This window comes from Myotis myotis, unplaced genomic scaffold, assembly GCF_014108235.1.
Source record: "Myotis myotis isolate mMyoMyo1 unplaced genomic scaffold, mMyoMyo1.p scaffold_m19_p_27, whole genome shotgun sequence".
NCBI lineage: Eukaryota > Metazoa > Chordata > Mammalia > Chiroptera > Vespertilionidae > Myotis > Myotis myotis.
This window is the reverse complement of record NW_023416332.1, coordinates 2,169,979-2,190,484: the sequence shown is the minus strand read 5'-3', so window position 1 is coordinate 2,190,484 and position 20,506 is coordinate 2,169,979. Positions and strand designations below refer to the sequence as shown.

At 64.9% G+C, this 20,506-nt stretch overlaps 1 protein-coding gene across 2 annotated transcripts in view; it reads right to left on the bottom strand.

The window, feature by feature from the left end:
- Positions 1-20,506, bottom strand: part of SHANK2 (SH3 and multiple ankyrin repeat domains 2) — a 168,131-nt gene that overhangs the window by 102,737 nt on the left and 44,888 nt on the right. Inside the window, exons 1-4 of one of the 2 annotated variants that reach the window (XM_036295831.1) lie at positions 15,272-15,938; positions 11,475-11,787; positions 9,354-9,523; positions 8,817-8,930 (exon numbers count right to left, since the gene is read on the bottom strand). In XM_036295831.1, the coding sequence (XP_036151724.1) occupies positions 8,817-8,930; positions 9,354-9,523; positions 11,475-11,787; positions 15,272-15,467 (793 nt within the window). In that variant the 5' untranslated portion in view covers positions 15,468-15,938. Of the gene's footprint in view, positions 1-8,816; positions 8,931-9,353; positions 9,524-11,474; positions 11,788-15,271; positions 15,939-20,506 lie in introns of those variants that run through there. The other variant, XM_036295830.1, reaches the window with a different exon arrangement.

Here is a 20,506-nt window from a genome sequence, read left to right as displayed (position 1 = left end):
GCGGGGGGAAACCGAGGCCCAGGGGGCTGTCGCTGGCCCCCGTGACAGCGTGCGGCCCGTAGGTGGCGAGGCTGGCATTCGGACGCACGCTCTGGGACCCTCGTCCACACTGACCGTCTAAGATGAAAACCCACGGTCAGTCACGCCCCATGTGCCCAGCCTCCCCGTGTCCGCTGCCACGAAGGTCACAGAGGTCACGGAGGTCCCGGAGGCGCCCAGGACAAACGGGAAATCCGCCCGCAGTCTTCCCCACGGGGGTGCCCGGCCTCCCAGGCTCCCGGGAGGACCAGAGTGTGCGGAGGGCTGCCCTACGTCCCTCCGCCCTGCAGCCCCAGCGACTGTCCACCACCTGTCGGCCTCCTGGGGGCCCAGCCGACCGGGGACTGCAACAGGACCTCAGGCCTGTGGCTCCGTGGTCAGGCCCAGCGGGTCTGCTCGGAGGACTGACCCTGAGAACTAGTTCCCTGCTCTCGGGAGGACGTGGTCCCCAGGCCTCTCCTGGGAGCCGGACTCCCGGGGTGTGTCCCCCGCCCAGTGCCCCTCTCCTGGCTTCTGTGCTCAGCGGCTGCCACCTAGTGGCCGAGGAAGGAATCACAGGCCGCGACCCTCCTGCAAGGTCCAGGGAAGGACCCAAAGGAAGGGGAGCATTGTGGGGGGAGGTTCCTCTAAGGTCAGGGCCTCCTGACGTGGCTGAGGGCAGGGGGTGGTGTGTGGGGGTGGGGGGGGGGGGGGTCCTACCAGGACAGCTCTGCATGGCACTCGGATTCTCGGAAACTGGAAACTCACCGCCGTGTTACAGAACGGCTCTCAGTTACCTGGGCAGAAACAAAGTGCTGCCTGGTCAGCTAGGGGGTGTCCTTCCGGCTCAGCCGACTCCGTGGGGGGCGCGGGCCTGTGTGATCTCGGGGAGGGGCCAACCTCTCTGAGCTCAGCTCTCCCAGAAGCTAATTCCGGGAGGGGGGCTGCGGTCTTCGGGCCCGAGCCTCAGGCATCAGGTGGGGTGTGGGGTGCAGGGTGCGCCAGAGCACAGTGGGGATCCAGCTGGGGGGACGGGAGCGGGGCCAGGGAAGGCTCCGGGCAGACAGGCCGCCTCCCTGGGACCAGAAGAGCCCTGACTCACGCTCACTCAGGACGCTGGCCAGCTGGCCGGGCTCCTGCCGGCCCCCCGATGGGAGTGGCCCAGTGCCACCCACTCTATTCCACTCCCTCTATCAGGGCCGAGCGAGTTAAATGACGGCACATTGAACTGCTTGCAGTTAACAGGGTGTGTGACCCACAGCCAGTCTGTCATCCCATCAGCTACCATTTAATTATAAAATCACCCACCCACCCATCCATTCACCCACCTACTCATCCATCCATCCACCCATCCATCCATCCACCCATCCATGTACCTACCCCCTTACCTACCTTCTCATCCATCCATCCATCCATCCATCCATCCATCCACCCATCCATGTACCTACCCCCTCACCTACCTTCTCATCCATCCATCCACCCATCCATGTACCTACCCCCTTACCTACCTTCTCATCCATCCATCCATCCATCCACCCATTCATCCATCCATCCACCCATCCATGTACCTACCCCCTCACCTACCTTCTCATCCATCCATCCATCCATCCATCCATCCATCCATCCATCCATCCACCCATCCATGTACCTACCCCCTCACCTACCTTCTCATCCATCCATCTATCCACCCATTCATCCAACCAAACACTCATGCATCCATCTACCCATCCACTTACCCACCTACTCATCCATCCTCCACCCATCCATACACCCACCCCCTCAACTACTTACTCATCCATTCACCCACCCACCCATCCACCCACCCTTCTATCCTCCATCCATCTATCCATGCACCCATCCATGCACCCACCCTCTCACCTACTTCTCATCCATCCATCTACCCATCCATTCATCCAACCAATCACTCATGCATCCATCCACCCATCCACTCACCCACCTACTCATCCATCCATTCAACCATCATCCATCCATCCATCCATCCATGCATCTACTCACCCATCCTCCAACCTTCCACTCATCCATTCATCCAACCCCCACTCATGCACCCATCCATCCACCCATCTACTCACCCATCCACTCACCCACCTACTCATCTATCAGCCAGCCATCTGCCTATCCCTCCTTCTTCCACCCAGCTGGCCGCCATACACTTACAGGCTCCTGTTCTGAGCCGAGTTTTGTGTGGGGCAGGTGCTGAGGATTCAGGGGGCATTCCAGCTCTTCCCCTAATAGACTCTCGGGCGCCAGGAGGAAGAAACGCATAAAGGAAAAGGGCAGCCCGTGGAACAGGAGCCCAGGGAGTGAGACCAGGACGCCGGGGCAGGAATCCTGGGGTGTAGGAGCAGGAATGATGGACGTGTGCCTTCAGCCTGCCACGTGTCCATGTCTCGCTTCTGGGAAGACACCCGTCGCCCACGTTTAGTGTATGTGCTGTGGCCAGGCCCTCAGAGGGTGGGCAGTGGGATCCTGGTCTGGCCGATGGGGCCATCCACTCCCTTGGTCACGGTGATTGGGTCAAGAATGGGCACAGGATGCAAACCCAGTCCAGCAAGACCCAACCCTGACCCTTCTCTTGTAATGACTGGGAGGGAGGCGCTCTTCCTCTCTGTCCGCTAACACAGTCGAACCTTAACTGGGTGCTGCTGGTGGACGTCTCCACAGGGTGCGGGGAGAGCCTGCCGGAGGAGGGAGTCCATGCAGAGCCAACCAGAAATTAGAGATGGAGAGAGAGTTTCCTGGCTCCCGGAGCACCTGGATCCAGCCGGACCTGAAGCTGTCATTCCTGAACACAAAAGCTACTAAACCCCTCTTTGGCTTCAGCCAAGTGGAGCTTGAATTTTACCCTTTGTAACTAAGAGGCCTGACAGGTACAAGAGTAATATCTCTCACTTACCAGGCTTTGACCTGGAAAGAGGTCTGGGAGCTCAGAAGAGGATGAGAACTCTGACAGGATGCGGGGATCCCGCCAGGGCCCCAGGGTGGCTGGCGTAACAGTGCGTAGGCAGTACATCGCCTGGGGCAGCCCGCCCCCCGCCCCCGCAGGGTTCAGTTTCCCATAAATTCTGTTTTCTTGCTCAAAACAATTCAAACCTCTACTCCAAGCATGTCAAACTCACAGCCCACGGGCCGCATGCAGCCCACAACAAATGTTTTTGTGGCCCAGCCAACATAACCGTATGTAAGAAACGTTTTAATAAAAATTTTGTAACCTAGTTTTTACAATATCCTGATATACATAATTATTAATAACTAACTACAGTGTTCACTAATGACTGATGACTATAATTGTGTTGCATTCATTTCCCTTACGTGCCTTACGTGCAGGCGCACCATTTCTCTCCACTAATACTAGCAGCGAATATTTTAGCAGCCAATGGCCACCTCATTAGTCTTGGACTGACTTGTTTGGTGTGCACAACAGGAAATATTTTGCTTTCGGAGAAACAGAAAAATAGGTTTGAATTATGCTTATTAATTTACGTAGTTATTCAGTGTCTGGTCAGTTAATGTTCAAGAAAAATATTAATTTTTATTAAAATGTTCTATTATTTTATGTTAACGGTGACTCATTTATTTCAGCCCTTTGTATTCAGCATCTCTCTATTGAAATAAACCTACGTTTCTACGAAAATGGAAGCTTTTGTTTTTTTGCGGCCACAGACACGTAAACCTGTTTATTTGGCCCACGTTAGCCTTTGAGTTTGACGTGCTTGCTCTACTCAAATGCCCTCGCATAGCTTACATCTGGAGCTGCTGTGGATGAGTGTGTGTTGGGGGGGGGAGAGGGGGGCGCAGGGGTGGTCGGGTGGGGGTGGGTGCTATGGCAACAGGAGCAGGCTGCTCCCGGGGACACGCTGCGGTGAAGTGGGCAGCTGCCCGCCCCGCCCCCACAGCTGTTCTCCACCTTCACCAGCAGGTTATCTGGAATAAAGGGTCTCGGCTGCCTCCCTCGAGGTTACGCGATGGCCAATGAGCTGCAGTGGGAAGCACAGTGGATGCTTTGCACGTCCTTCCTGTGCTGGAATGTGGATGTGATGGGTGGCACCTAAGCAGCCGCCTTGAGCCAAGAGGCAGCCGGTGGCCTGAGAGCCGGCTGACTCACTCCCCCATCGCCTGTGTCCCTGGAGCCGGAACCTCCTCCCCCGGTGACGGAGCACCGTCTGCCGCTGCCTGTCCCAAGATGAGCCTCGGCGCCCTGGGGGGTGGCCCATGGCCCGTCCGAGCTCCCGCCCGAGGGCCCTGCCAGGCATCCCGACACCGGGCGCCCAGCGCCTAGAAAGAGGCCCCGCGTCTGCCTCACTAGCGTGAGGCCGGCAGGTCAGTGTCCACGGTGCCTATCAGGACCATGAGTGGCAGGGACCCGTCTACACCGCCTCACCGTGCACAGCCTCGCCTGTCCCGGGGCCCCCGGAGCCCAGTCACTCACGCGCGGGCGAGAATGGTCCGCCAGCCTCCCAGGCGGGGTGCCCCAGCCCCGGCGCATCCTAGCTCCTGGGGGGGGGGGGGGCTACTCGTCAGATTCGGGGGCAGGTCGGGCAGCAGGCAGAGTCTGAGGCCACTGGGCATCGGCAGGGGTGGGTGGCTGAAGGGAGCTGCTCCCTGAAAACCTCCAGGGCCGAGACCCAGAGAGGCCCTGGCCTGGGAGGCCAACAAAGGATTTTTCAGGCCTCGTAAACCCCACCCCTCCCTGCTGCTCACAGCCCCGTTTCTAACAAAGCCTCCCCGAGCGTGTAGGAGCGGGCTCGAGTGAGGGCTGCACAGCTGAACCTGGGGAGCCATGCATGAGAGGAAGAGTGGGTGTCTGCAAGCACCCCATGCCAGGTCCATCCACCCATCCATCCATCCACCCATTCATCCATCCACTCATCCACCCACCCATCCATCCACTCATCTACCCATCCATCCACTCATCTACCCATCCATCCATCCTCCCATCAATCCATCCACTCATCCATCCACCCATTCATCCATCCACTCATCCATCCATCCATCCATCCATCCATCCATCCATCCATCCACCTACCAATCCATCCATGCATCTATCCAGACACCCATTCATCCACCCATCCACCCACCCATCCATTCATCCACTCATCCACCCATCTATCCATCCATCCACCCAACTATCCACCCATCCATCCATCTACCCATCCACACCCATCCATCCACCCACCCACCCATCGATCCACTCATCCATCCATCCACCCATCCTTCCATCCACCCACCCTCACACCCACTCACCCACTCACCCATCCACCCACCCTCACACCCACTCACCCACTCACCCATCCACCATCCTCCTGGTTCTCTGCGCTCATGGGAAACAGTACTTGTTGACCGATGGGCCTCGCCAACGTGTGTTGCCAACTTGCAGGCCCTGACCTTCGCTCCCACCATTTGCACTGATTCAATCTGCTCCAGCTCAAGTTCCTAGGTCCCAGCTCATCACTCGCAGCACCCGGGAGGCCGGTGGCTGGGCTGGTGTCGGTCGGGCTACGCCCACACTTTCGGCGGGTGTGTGCAGATGTGGCGTGTGGGGTGACAGGGACCCGAGAATCAATGTCCAGTGAGTGTGTCTGACAGCCGGCCTGCTGGGCGGTTTCCACGAGGCACTCACCCACACTCGCAGCGGCTCTGCTGGGAACGCACAACCACCACTGCCACTCCACAGAGCAGGAACCGAGGCTCCGAGAGGCTGAGAGCGTGCCACGGCCACACAGCCGGGGGTCGGTGAAGCTCTGGCCCCGCCCTGTGACCGCACATCAGCGTCCGGCTCCAGGTGTGTGTCCTGTGGACGGGCCCTGAGGCCGACCAGAGGCATCGAGTGCTGACAGGTGAGCTCGCCCCTGACCAGGTAACAACCCAGGACAGTCACTGCCCTCGACTCAGACAACAAACGCCCCCGGCCCCCGGGATGGACTGCGTGGCAGGAAGGAGGTGAAGGCAGGCGTCCACAGAATGTGGACGGGGGAGCAGAGCCCGGCCATGGCCACGCCTCCGCCCCGAGGCTGTGGACGGAGCTGTGCTCCCCCAGCTCACGGCTGAAGCTCGAGCCCAGCATGGCTGCCCGGAGACGGGCCTCGAGGGCGTAATCGGGGTTAAGCGAGGTTGTAGGGCGGCACCTGACCCTATGGGACTGGTGTCCTTGTCAGGAGGGGAGGGGACGCCAGAGCTGTGTGTGGCGGCCACGCGAGGGCACAGTAGGAGCGCAGGCCGTCCACAGCCGGAGGAGAGGCCACCCCTGGACAGACGCTGCCCACGCTGGGCCTGGGGCCTGCGCCTCCCGGACTGTGAGCCACCCGGGTCTGTGGGTTTTGTTGGTTTTTTATACCCTCAACCGAGGATATTTCCCATCGATTTGTAGAGAGTGGAAGGCAGAGGGAGAGAGACAGAGACATCAATGAGAGAGAGACACATCCATTGGTTGCCTCTTGCACATGCCCTGACCAGGGCCAGGGATCGAGCTTTCAATTGAGGTACGTGCCCTTGACTGGAATCGAACCTGGGAGCCTTCAGTCCACAGGCCGATGCTCTAGCCACTGAACCACACTGGCCAGGACACTGTGTGTGGTTTGAACCCCCACGGAGGTCATGTTTAATCACGGAAGACCACTGTAACCGGTCACCCGCCCATGTGGGGGTGAGAAGGTCCCCACCCCGAGGTTGAGCCACACCCCTTCCCTCCAGAACCCCAGGCTGCGGTGCGGCTGTGCAGGGCGACCTCGGACGCAGCTGCACATCCCATGGAGGCAGGAGGGGCTGTGAGGAGAAAGGGTGGCACCAGCATCCCTGGGTTGCCATGGGAACCAGGGCCAACCACCCAGCTGCTGCGGGGGGCAGAGTGGTGGGGCCTGGGTCCCTGAGCGTCACCGAGAACTGGAGCTCCCTGGGGAACCGGCAACGCCAGGCGGACCCGGCAGGCCTCTATTTCGGGGCTGGCCCGGCGTGGGAGGCGTGGGAAGCGGCATTTACAACACAAAGCAGCGCGCCCAGGCCGCCGGCTCCCCGTGCGCTTTCATAAAATGGCGTGAAAGAAAGAGGGTGGGCGCGTTCCTGCCACGGCGGCTCACACAACCAGGAGGCCTCGCTGACTTCAGTTCCCTGAGGGCCCCGCCCCGCCCCGTGGCTGCTGACGAACATCTCGGAGACCAGGCGGAGCCCCCGCCTACATGTTAAATGTCCCCACGGTAACAAAAACATCCTATTTCGCACCCGCCGCCTCTGTGCCGTCGCGCAGAGGGTGCGTGGCCATGTGACGACGGGACTTGTGTTCGCTAGCGGGACTCGGGGAGCCCGGCCCCGAGGGAGCCCCCAGACCCGACCGGAACGTGGTGGCAGCTCCCAGCGGCACTCGCCTCCGCCTCCGGGCAGAGCTCCGAGCTGGGTGGAGGCAGTCCGGGCAGCTGCCTCCCTGCTGAGCCTCCCCGCCCTCTGCGGCCACGGCATCCGACTCTCCAAGGCGGCCTGTCCCCCACACCCCAGGTCCGGCCGGCATACGCCACCACTCACCCCTTAGCCGCCGCTGCGCTCTGGCGGCCGAGGCACTGGTTAAGCAGCAGGAAAGCGCGCCAGGTCTGCACGTCTCCGAGGGCTGCCGGGCCGACGGGACTGGCCCTGGACAGCGGGGATGAGAGCCAGCGGCCCTCCATGCCCGTGCCTGCGGCTGGGGGCAGAGGCTCCGGGGCGAGAAGGGCAGGATGCTGCGCAGCCACCAGGCGTGGGCTTGTCCGCCCAGCAGCGGGCCCCGCCCCCGCTCACGCTCCCGCAGCGTTTCACCGCCACAGGAGGGGCCCTTCGGCCTCCTGGTCAGGGCAAGGCCGGTGGCCTCCTCTCCACAAACCCGCAGACCCGCGGACGCGCACCCTGTCCCGTGTGAGGGGCTGTCCCGGCCTCCGGATCCCGGACGCCAGGCGCACGGGGAGGGGCACGCGCGACAGATGGCAGTTCCCCGCAGGATGCGGCCGCTCGGGGCCCCCTCTCCGGTCTGAGTCGGCACAGAGGTGAGTTGCTGTGAACCGGACACACCCGTCTCCCGCGCCCAGAAACACAAAAGCAACGACTTCCCGTCCGCGACCCTGTGCAGGCACCCCCTCCGCCCGCGCATCACGGCACCTCCTTTCCGGTGGATGACCGACTCCGAGCCCTTTCGGGATCTGTGCTTGGGGCCAGCCAGGGGCCAGCCAGGGGCCAGTGGTCCGCACGGGGGACTCAGCGGAGCCAGGGGCCCGAGGCGAGTGTGGCAGCCCCGACGCCCGCGCTGAGCGGCTCCCACCCAGAGCCCGGGCAGCCAGGGGCCTGGCTGCTCTGACAAGACACCCGGGCTCGCCTTCCCCAACTCTCACGCTCTGCTCAGCACCACCAGGCAGGTGGCCTCTCAGCCTCTCCGTCGATTTGACCCCTCGGCCCCAGGTTTAAAAGGTCCCAGCAGGGCCCCCTAGGGAGCCCCAGAGCCGGACACAGCTCCCTTCGAGAACGCCGGCCGCTTTGAGCTATTTTTATAGAGACGTGGGCGCCTGTTTGCGAGGTGGGCACCGGAGACCACAAGGGAGCTGGAGCAGGTGCCCTGGCACGGGCACCGCACAGCCTCCTCCGTACACACTCCATGCACCACCGCGCACTGTCTCTGGTCCGGACAGAGCCCGCGGGACTGCACCCACCTGCGGGCCCTTGTTCTGAGCTCAGTCCCTCCGGAACTGCACTCCCGCCGGCTCCCCCACACGCGCCGCGGACCCGCCGCCCCTCGGACCGCCGCCCGCCCGGCCACAGAGGCGCCTCACCTGCCTGGCTGTCCCGGGGCCTGCCCTGCACCTCCTCCACGCACTCGGCCGGGAACCATCCGATGTGGCCGCGGGCGCTGCCTTCCCAGAAGCCCCCTTCGCCGATGCTCAGGACTGGAGACAAGGACAGGACAGGACGGCGTTAGTGGGAGGGGCCGGGCTGGGAGGGCCTGGGTTAGTGGGTGTGGGGGGCTGATGACAGCCAGGCCTGGGGGGTCAGCAGGCTGGCGGCCAGGCCCGGGGTCAGCAGGCCGGCGGCAGGCTCTGGCCCATCGACCTGTGCCGGGACCTCTGCCAGCACAGCTTCTCCGGGAGGCCTCCGGTTTCCCTCGACGCCCCAGGCGTCCCCTCCCTGCGCTCCCCAGGAGAGTCCTGTTCCACGTGGGCGCTGTCCCCTAACACAGCGGGGACACAGAAGCTACGCCCCGAGAATGGCCTGGAGCCTCACTCTGCTCCCTCCTGCCTGGGGCTCCGAATCTCCCACAGGGGCCTCACCCCAAACTCGCCCCAGAAGCAGAGGAGGGCCTGGACACTGACCTTTGACCCTGTCCCCACGGTGGAGGGGGATCTCGCCGTCGACCTGGGGTTGGTATGGCTTGACGACGACGAAGAGCCTCCCGGGCACCGCGCTGTACAGCTTCCGCTTGGGCCCCGGGTACGGGAAGGCGGAGGGCGCGTCCTTGTTGGCTCCGGGCGGGAAGGCCGGCCTGCGAGGGAGGAGCAGAGGGGGGTCACGGCTGGTGACAGAACAGGGCACACGCAGACCTGCAGCCAGCTGTTCCCAACGACGCCCAGTGGCCAGCAGTCCCATCGCAGCTCCGGCCTGAGCTGGGGCTAAAGACGAGCAAGGGCCCTGGGGCAGCGTTCAAGCTTAAAAGACCGAAGCAGATCCAGGAACCCCACCTGGGCGTGTCCCCACGGAGTGCGAGCAGGGACCCTCACCGGCCTCTGCGCACCCACGTTCACAGCCGCCTGAGTCACGGCAGCCACAACGTGGGAGCAGCCGCGTGTCCGTGGACGGAGGGCGGAACCCCGCATGCGGCCCATCCACGCAGACTATTACGTAGCCATCACAAAGAAGGGCGTTCTGACACCTGCTCCCGATGGAGGGGCCGTGAGGGCGTTACACAGAGTGAACAGGCCAGACACAGAGGGACGAACCCCGTGTGGTTCCCTCGTAGGAGGCCCTCAAACGTCAAGTTCACAGTAGGAAGTAGGTGGTGGATCCTGAACGCTGGGCGGGGCAGGGAGGCCCTGAAGGGAGGGGAGAGGGCCGGGCGGGGCAGGGAGGCCGGCTGACAGGGGTCACCAGCAGGGGGTGCTGGCTGGGCCCGGACAGCTCCCCTGGTTGGGACAGGCAGTGGCCCACGTGTAGGGGGCTGTCCGCCCTGGGGTTAGCAGCGGGCACACGGGATGTATTCCTGCATCCGGGCGAACCAGAGGGTCAGTTGCTCTGCCCACAACCTGTTACAGAGGGAACGGGCCCGGTCCCTACCCAGCCTGGACGTGGATTTGAGCTTCACCCGAGGGCCAGCGTGGACCAGCACTGCCTCTGTGCGAGGCCCCCTGGACGCACTCACGGGTCCGGGAAGACCCTGGGGAGCAGGCTCTCCATGACCCTCACCTCACAGGCGCCAGAGATGAGCCCCAGGGCGGCCCCGGCCCGGGGGGGGTCCAGGCCACGTGCCAGGGAGCCCTGGCGTCGGCACTCAGGGCAGGCTGGCTGCTGTGATTCTCACACACACACAGCGCATGAGCACAGACACACACATGCAACACAACTGCATGCACATGCACACAGTGCATGAAAACACACATACACACACGACACAAATGCATGCACACACAAAAGTATGTGCAACCACATGCACACACAGTGCCTGCATACATGTGCACAGTGCTTAAACACACAAATGCATGCACACATACACACAAGAACATACAGACATGTGCACACGGTGCATGAAAACACATGCACATGACACAAATGCATACACAGCACACACACAAGTACGTGCACACACGAGTGTATGCACACACCGTGCATGAAAACACGCATGTGTACAGCACAACTGCATACACACAAGTATATGTGCACACAGGGTATGTACACACCATGCATGTACACACATGTGCATGCAACGCCGTGCACGCACTTGTGAACACAAATGTGCGCCCATGCATATAGAAACGCTCACAGAGAAGCACAAAGACACGTTCACATGCACACACAAGTGCACACAAACACACGCACATACACCCACACGCACAGGGACACTCAGGCGGGGCCCGTCACAGGCCCGCTGCTGCCCTCGCTCCGCGAGCCGTGTTTGGTCTGCCGCTGCCGCAGGCCCCGCACGGCGCCCGTGGGAGCTCACTAGCGCTCGCACGGAGGAAGGGGACGCGCTCCTGAATCACAGCCGTAATCCCAGCGAGGGGTGCGAGAGGGGTTTCCTGCCTCGGGGGGACCCTTTCACTCAGCTTTGACCCGTTCTTAGCACCGGGGACGTCTCCCTCGAGGGACTCAGTCAGAATCTAGACCCAGCCGCCCGCATGCCCCGCGTCCCAGACCAGCCGTGTGATGTGCGAGGTCCTCCTCTCGCCGGTCCCCACAGAGCCCCGACTCCACACCCTCCCCGCCCGCCCCGCCTGCCTTACCCCACGTGCCACGGCTGCAGGGGCCTCTTGCCATCCTCGCTGGCGCCGCCGAGCCGGTTGAGTGACGGCGAGCGGCTGCGGGGCCCGGGCACGTAGCCGCCCACAGTCCGCGGGCCCCCGTCGGCCTGGCCGGGCGCGGGCTGCAGCAGCTGCGGCGAGAGGCTGCGGTGCGAGGCGGGGCCGGCGGCCCAGTCGGGCGCGTTGGCGTGGAGGTTGTTGTCGCTGTTGGAGCGCAGCAGGACGCGGGGGGCGGCCAGCGTGCTGGGGGCCCGGCGCCTGCGGTTGGTGTAGGCCGGGGCCTCTCGGAAGGGCACTGGGGGGAGAGAAGGGGGAGGCCGTGAGCACGTGGCGCCGTGGCCTCGAGGGGGCGCACACGAGCCGAGCGGAGGGCGCCGTGAGTTCTGTGAGGCCCCGCGGGGCCCTGGACAGAACGCACCGGCACAGAAGCACGGACGGGAGACGGAGCGTGTCCGCGTTACACGGAGGCTCAAGCTCAGCGGCAGATGGAAGGGATGTGGGTCCGGCTTCCATGCGGCCTGTGAACAGGGGCGCACCCTGAAGCAGCGCAGACACGTGTGAGGACGTGGCCGTCTCACCACGTGGCCAGGACACGGAGCAGCCACAGAGTCCCTCCCGCAAGACCTGGCCCCGGGATGGGCTGAGGGGTCCCCCCCTGATATCCAGGTGTTGGAACCCGGACCCCCGAGAGCTCAGAGCGTGATCCTATTTGGAGACGGGTCTTTAAAGAGGTGACTGAGGTACAGTGAGGCCACGGGGCGCCCCTGACCCAGTGTGACTGGGTCCTCAGGAGAAGAGGGGACCAGGACACGACACCCAGAGGGGCCCTGTGGGACCCGGGGAGGAGGCGGTGTCCACACGCCCGGGAGAGAGGCCTGGGGAGGAGGCAGCTGGGTCTTGGGCTCCGGCCTCCAGGACGGGGCAGTGTCGGGGGGACACTGGCCAGTGGCCCCCGGACAATGACGCGGCCTCAGACCTGCCGGGTGGAATTAGCCAGCTCCAACCCCAAGCATGCTCCTCCCTACGCCATAGACGGGGACCCAGCAGCGTGAAGGGGGAGGGGACCCTCGCCTGGCTTCTTCCTAAGCTCAGACCAGAGGCAGGGCCCGCAGGGCCCAGGGACTCAGCGGGACACTGCCCCCGGGAGGGGGACGGGATGGGATGGGGAGGGACTCAGGAAGGGGAGACAGGAAGTGTCCTTCCCAGAAAGCGGCATCTACAGAAGAGCAGCCGTCCAGGCGGGGCGGTGGGGAGATAAGACGCCAGTGACCCCGGCCGCAAGGGGCACGGCTTCCTTCGCGCCCGACGCCCCGGCAGCTTTCCCGCCGCCACACGCCTGCAGGCTGAGCCCGGGCGCTCTCCCACGGGCGGGCACAGGCTCCCGCATCTCACGGGGAGGAACGGCTCCAGGCGCTCAGCACAGAGTCCTGGACGGCCCCCCTCCGCTGCCCAAGCCCGAGGCTGCGGGGAGCAGTCCGCACCAGCCTGCGTGATGCCCTGCTGCCAGCCCCGCCCACAAGGACACCAGAGCTCGGGGGACAGAGGTGGCGCCGGCAGAGGCAGCAGAGACGGCTGTGAGCCATGCACCCTCGCCACCTGCGGGGGGGGGGGGGGTGGCAGGGCCGCCTGGGGGGCAGAGGGGGAGGCCCTGGGGGGCGCTCAGAGGCAGGGGATTCCTGAGGACGCACAGGGACGGAGCTCACGTCCTGGGGGCAGCGAGGAGACCTGGGAGGGACCCGTGGGAGTCACTCTGCTTCCTCCCACAGCCTCTGCCGGGGGAAACGCCCACTGAGGTGGTGGGAGGGGGGCCAGGCTCCCCGCCAGAACCCCATCCACATGACTCCCCAGCGCAGGACCTGGACGCCTGCTGCCTGGAGGGCGGCCCGGGAAAGGCTGGTCGTCTGTGGCCCTGTCCCGGGGCCGGAGGCGTCAGCCAAGGCCTCCCCACTGGCCAGACAGGTCTTGTTCGGGGGAGTCCCCCAGCGTGTGCCTTGCTGGTCGCGAGGGAGAACACACGGCGTTGCTGTCTCGGGGCAGCCGGGCCGGAGGAACCGTGGCCGCCGCCTCGCGTGGCCGGTGCAAGTGGCGGCTGTGGGTGGCGAGGCCTGCCGGGCACAGGTCTGCGGACCGGAGGCCACAGCGAGCCGACACCTCCCACAGGTGGGCAGAGAAAGTGGCCACAGAACCCCAGCCCCTGAGGCCTCCCGGCCCGGCCCACAGCGGCAGGGCTCACGCCAATGCGGGGAGGGGACCCCGGCTCCAGGGGGCACCCCCAGACCCGGAAATGCCTGCCTCTCTCAACCCCCAGCTCCCAGGGCGGGCAGTCACGTCTGCTCTCTGACCTATGTCGCTGGGAAGGGGTAACGCCCTTCACAGAAGGGGGCACGGGGCGGGGGGGCACCTGCTCGCGCTCAGACGGACTCAGAGGGGAGCGACGTCTATGAAATAAGGGCATAGACCAGAGAGCACCTCACACCACCATCCCCAGCCCAGGGCCCCACACTGGCAGGGCTCAGGTGAGCGTCGACCTAGGAACCAGGAGGTCCTGGTTCAGTTCCCGGTCAGGGCACAGGCCTGGGTTGCGGGCTCGGTCCCCAGTGGGGCCGTGCAGGAGGCAGCCGGTCCGTGATTCTCTCTCACCATGGATGTTTCTCTCTCTCCCTCTCTCCCTTCCTCTCTGAAATCAATAAAAAATAAAAATAACTAAAAGGTCCCCGCACTGGGGTGGGTCACAAACACGGAGTGACTGGGTTACTCATGCGAGAGACAAACACGGACACAGGATTCCCACGGCACAGGCTGCGGGGCGTCCGGGCTGGAGGCTGCGGGGCCCCCGGGGGAGGGCCGGCCGCCTGGGAGATGAGGGGACGGAGCCCGGGACCTTTTCAGGTCGGTCCTGCCGGGCGCCAGCGAGTCTCTGAGGGGACGGACGGACGCGCACAGGTGGGGGGGGAGGGGCTCACTCTGTCACCGAGACCCATGGCACCAGCGTCCCTGTCTCCGCCGCCTATTTCACAGCCTCCCCAACTCCTCTGAAGCACCCCAATCTTCACCAGCCTGCCCAGCCCCAGCCTCTCCTCTGACGGGCTCCCTGGAGGGCGTGTGTGCGTGTGTGTGTGCATGTGCATGCATGTGCGCGTGTGTGCGCGCGGTGTGTGTGCATGTGTGCGCGTGCGTGTGCGTGTGAGAAAAGGGTTAAAAACACCTGCTTTCCCGCCTGGCAGCGATTCCCATCCCCCGCGGCTTCCTCCTCCCGGGCGGGCGGCCCGCGAACTCTACCTGGTGGGGCTCCCCTCCCCGTCCTCCTGGCACTTATTACACGTTTCTGTCCCCAATAAAAATTACACTTTCCAAGTCCTCCGCGAGGCGTCCCCACCCCTGCCACTGCCGCCCGGGAGCCCGCTGTGCCCCGCGTGTCCTGACCTCCCCGTCCTGGGCTCACCAGCCTGCGGGCAGCGGGCAGACTGGAGCCCCAACTTCCCTTGTTTCCCTGGAACTTAGTTCCGAACGTGCCCCGGGCGCCGTCTCCGGGCTGCACGCTCTGGAATGCGGTCCTGCCAGGGACTGGGACTCGGGGACAAAAATACAACCGGCCGCGCGGTCAGGGGGTCGCCACGCCAGACACGGGATGGAGCCCGCCCAGCGGATGCGGTTACGCCCTCACACGGGGCGAAGGACCAGCAGTTCCAGGAGGAGCCGGGCGCCCCCCCACCGCCCCCCCAGAACCCGCGCGAAGGGCTCCCCAGGCACCGCGTGCCCGCGGCTCTGGCTCCTCTTACCTTCCCTCTTGCTGAAGGCATTTAACAAAGACTTCATCTTCCCTCCGGCTCGGGCCGCCCGCTGCTCATTATATAACCTTCTCGGCGGGGGGACAGGCGAGCAGCGCCATCCGGCCCCTGGGCGCCGGGGCAGCCTGGACCCGGGGCGCGGCGGCGGGCGTCTGGGCACGGCGTGCCTCCGGGCATCGCTGGGCATGCCAGCCCCGGCGCGCCGCCGCCAGAGCCCACCCCATAGTCTGCCTGTCCGCTGGGAGCCGCTCAAGCCCGGCGGCCTCTCCCCGCGCCCGTCATGTGAGCGCCGCTACCCTGCCTTTGTGATCCGCGCGGCGCGGGCGGGGGGAGCAGGGGCCGGGCATCCTCGGGCATCTGCCAGCCGGAGCCGGGGATCCCAGGGAAGCCGGCCGGTGCCCGGGCCACGGCTGCTCCCACGCGCACTCGGCGCACTGTCGGCACGCACGGCGCTGTCCTGGCTGATTTTCCTAGAAAAAGCCAAGTTCCCTTTGGAAGTGCCGCGTGCTCGGCGGCGGCAGGGGCAGCGAGCGCGTCGGAGGCTGAAGCAGCCCGTGCGGAGCCTCACGCGGGACCGCGCTCTGGGCAGCCCGCCCGCCTCCGGAATCTGCCGTGACCCAGATTTCCCTTCAAAGGGCTCAGCCACGGAGCCGTCCCTCCCCTGGCTCAGCCCCACGGCGGCGATTCCCCTGGAGAAACCAGAACCCCCCTTTAAAGGGAGATGAGACAATTAGACGGGCGGCGCGCCCTGATTCCGGCGGCGGATTAATGAGCGTCCTCACGGTCACATTAGCATCTCCACCCGGCAGGATCCCGGAGGGAGGGGGGGCCGGGAGGGACGGAGGGGGGCCAGGAGGGAGGGAGGGGGGCCAGGAGGGACGGAGGGGGGCCAGAAGGGACGGAGGGGGGCCAGGAGGGAGGGAGGGGGGCCAGGAGGGACAGAGGGGGGCCAGGAGGGAGGGAGGGGGGCCGGGAGGGACGGAGGGGGGCCAGGAGGGACGGAGGGGGGCCAGCAGGGACGGAGGGGGGCCAGCAGGGAGGGAGGGGGCCAGGAGGGAGGGAGGGGGGCCAGGAGGGACGGAGGGGGGCCAGGAGGGACGGAGGGGGGCCAGCAGGGAGGGAGGGGGCCAGGAGGGAGGGGGGGGGGCCAGGAGGGACGGAGGGGGGCCAGGAGGGACGGAGGGGGGCCAGGAGGAAGGGAGGGGGGCCAGGAAGGACGGAGGGGGGCCAGGAGGGACGGAGGGGGGCCAGGAGGGAGGGAGGGGGACCAGCAGGGAGGGAGGGGGGCCAGGAGGGAGGGAGGAGGGAGGGGGACGAGAGCTCTCCCCGTAACACACACCGACAGGCAGGACGCCTGGGGCTCAGGGCAGTGGCAGGGTCACCCCTGAACACTAACGGGGCACTGGGGGCCGGGCTGCACCGCCCGCGCGTCTGTTGCTGGGCTGTGATTAAGCGTGCGGGTTCCTGTTGCTAAGAGAACTGCTTCCCAAATTAGAGAGAGAGAGAGAGAAAGAGGGAGAGGGAGAGAGAGAGAGGAGGCAAAAACAGCAACAGGAACGTGTGAGTGGAGGTCCGTGGGTGACAGACCTGTGACAAGGATGGCGGCTGGAGGCGCGCGGAGAGAAGGGAGCCCCAGCCTGCGCCCCATATCAGCCACATTCAAATCTCTGAGCCTCCCAACGGCCCCGAACGACACAGCCGTCCCCATGGCGCTGGCCCCGGGGACCCCTCGCCCAGGCACCCAGCCCGGAGCCCTGGCAGCACTAAGAGGTGCCCGGACGCCGACCTGCCCGGGGGCTTTACCCTCATCCCCGTGGCCTGTCCGCACGCATCACCTCCTCGGGGCAGAGGTCAGTCCCGCACGCACACCCAGGACATGTGCTCGGGGATCCCCAGCAAGGGCCTGGCTGCGCCCACGGGGAGCCTGCAGCACGACCCGGGCACAGGCCGCGTGGGCCTGCGAAGGCCGGAGGGTCGTCGGGCTTGTGGCCACAGGCCCGGCCGCCCGCCTGTCTGGGACATCTCAGCGGCCACGGTGGCCGACGCAGGGAGCCCCTCTCTGGAGGGGGGTCTGGCCATGTGCGCCCCACGAACACTCAGGCTCAGGGAACCCTCTGGGGGCGTGGAAGGCTCGCGATGCTCACCCCGCCTCCATCCGTCTGCGTGGACGCCCTCCCAAAATCACGGAGTGCGTTGCTCGCCAAGTTCCCTCACGGCCGTGGCTGTGAGCAGGGGCGCGGGCAGCCTGTGTGCAGACGGGGCGGGGGCCTCGCCGAGGCCCACAGAGCCCCCACCATCCCAGGCAGCCCCGCTGCTGACACGGGGACCTGTGAAGGGCCCACCTCCCTCCCCACCGAGGACGGAGGAGAAGAGGGACGGAACCTAGTTCCCCAAACGCACGGGTCCCACTCGGAGCAGCGAAGGGACCTGGGGTCTCTGTGAGGACGTCAGCCAGGACCAGGCGGGCGAGGGGCAGCCTCAGCCCCACCTCCCCTCCCCACGCACCACGCCCACCACGGCTGTGGGCCCAGGGAGCCAGCCGGGGGGCAGATGAGACCCCGTCCCCCGATCAGACAGCACAAGGCGGGGCGTGAGGCCTGTGGGCATAAGCACCCCTCACGGAGGAACCCCACCTCTTGGTGAGCAGATGACGTTTCCAGTCCGCGTGTCCAGGAACCTGGGTGAAAACTTCAGGGAAATTAGGAGCTGTAGTCCCAGCAGACGCACGTGCAGGCCCACTGCGTGCCCAGGTTCTGCCCCGCACAAACCCTGCCAGGGAGACGGGCATCCCCAGCCCCCGCCTACCTCACCCACTGAAGGCTCCCTCACACAGGCAGGCACGCTCTCCTTGATTACCCCCAGCAACGGGGAGCTCACTACCTGTGGGCAGTGGTTCTCTCTACGTATTAGACACAGGCTGGGGGCGCCGGCTCTGGGCCACAGGACCCAGTCTCCCCACGGAGACCCCCGCACCCGCATTAGAAACCCCGGTGCCACTCCGAGCCCTTCACGCTCTGACCACAGAGACGCAGCTTCGACCCAGGTGCCCTTGGGAAGTTGGGCAGCAGCGGTGGACGGAGGGGGACCTGCTCTTGGCCCCTCCCCCCCCCCACCCTCCTGCAGAGCCCGGGAAGCAGCTAACACCGTCTCCATCTTCAAGATGAGACCAGGACGACAGAGCTGGAGGCCCACGGTGAAAATTAAGACGAAGAGGGAAGCCCGGCCGGCATGGCTCAGTCATTGAGCGTCGACCTACGAACCAGGATTTGAGTTCGATTCCCGGTCAGGGGCACGTGCCCAGGTTGGGGGCTCCATCCCCAGTGGGGGGCGTGCAGGAGGCAGCCGATCCATGATTCTCTCCCATCATGGATGTTTCTCTCCCTCTCCCTCTCCCTTCCTCTCGGAAATCAATAAAAATGTATTTTTTTAAAAAAAGACAAAGAGGGAAGACGGAATTGGAAACCCATTTCTCCCCCAGGCCCAGCTGTCGCTTCTCTGAGTGGCTCGCCCAGGACACTCCGTGGAGGCCCCGCCGAGCTCCGAGGCCCGCGGGGGCCGTGGGGTTGGAGACGCCCGAGGCCCAGTGCCCAGGCGTGGCGGAGCCCCCTTCCACCAGCTGACACCCCGTTCCCACCCGGGGCCCTTCGGGGAGGACGGCGGCGGCGGCTGGACGCCGTGCTGGTCACATCCCTCCTGGCAGAGGTGAGGCTGGGTTTCATTCCAGAGGAGGGGGTGGGAGTGGGAGGGGACTTGGGGCCGAGCTGGCGAAGGTGAGGCGAGCGGCTGGGGGGGTGGGGGGGGGATCGGACGCTGCGTGGGGAACCCGCCCCCCTGCCACTCACCCACGTCTCCTGCCCACCCTCCCCAGGGGCTGTTCCAAAGGCCGAAACCCAGGAGGAAAATGAGCTGGAGGCCCCCAGTGAGGAACTCCAGGAAGGAAGAGGGTCACCCCAAGTCACCCCACACGGTCAGCCTCCAGGCCTGGCCTTCAGCCACCACCACAACCCCCGTGCCCAACCCCAGTGCCAGCCCCTTGGTAAGAAACAAGGAATAATAAACACACAAATGAGCAATAAAAATAAAAAATGTGTAAGCCATGCGCTCCCAGCCCCCAGGATCCGTGCGGCTGGCGCTCTGCCCCCCCCCCCCCACAAGCCCTCACGCGCTCAGCCCTTTATTTGCCGCGTCTTTTGACAACTGCCTGACAACAGGCTGAAAATAATTCCATCTCTTGTACAAAAAAGGCTCTTCCCACAACAGAACGTTTCAGGACCCAGTCCTGGTGGGGAGGGAGCGACAGGTGTCGGGCACCTCGGAAGGTCTGGTGGGCCCATGATGACAGGCCCCCCGCCAGCTCTGGTCCTGGGGCGGGGGTAAGGGGGGGGCGAGGACGTGGGGAGAGAATCGGACGTGGGAGCCCAGCAGACCCGGGCTGGCTCTGTCTCACTCCCACGGTGGCCATCGGTGGGTCAGGCACCCTGGCCCTCAGTTTCCCCATCTGGAAAATGGGAATAACCCAGCTCATTCCCAGCGTTGGTGGTGGGGTCACCTGAGTTGTGTTTGAAGCACAAAGGGGGTGGGGGGCGTTGAACTTCCAGGTCGAGTCCTGGCCCCTCCCGGCCCTGTGGCCACAGCACCTCCCTGTGGCCCCGTGGCCCAATGGCCACGGCACCTCCCTGTGCTTCCATTTCCTCATCTGCCCAACGGGGACTGAACGGTGCCGCCTCACAGGTCAGGAGGGTCACGTCACTCGATGTGGAAAGAGTGCCTGCACCATGCCAGTGTCAGCAGTCGCTAAATGCACACGGTTAACTTTAAACGTCCGTAAGCACAGCGAGGTGACCTCCCCCGGCCCCCCACCCCCGGCTCTGTGTCCACAATAAGCCCTCCCAGGTGCCTCGGACGCATGTCCAGGATCCTTGCCATGTCGCCTCCTCCAGGAAGTCTGCCTGGCTAGCCAGGCACGGGACAGGCCCCTCTCAGGGCTCCCTGGCTGCCGTCTGGCTGCGGCGCATCTCCTGGGCTCAGGAGACGTCCAGCTGCTTGAGGCCATGCAAGGCCCAGCAGCGCCCCCCCCCCCTCGCTGCCCTGCCACCCGGAGGTGCTCCCTACAGCACTGGGTGAATGAACGGCCGAGTGAACGAACCAATGAAGAGAGAGGGGTGAGCCCCGGCTTTGAGTGCGCGGGGTGCGGGGTGCTATTCGGGGCATGGCAGGCTGGTCCCC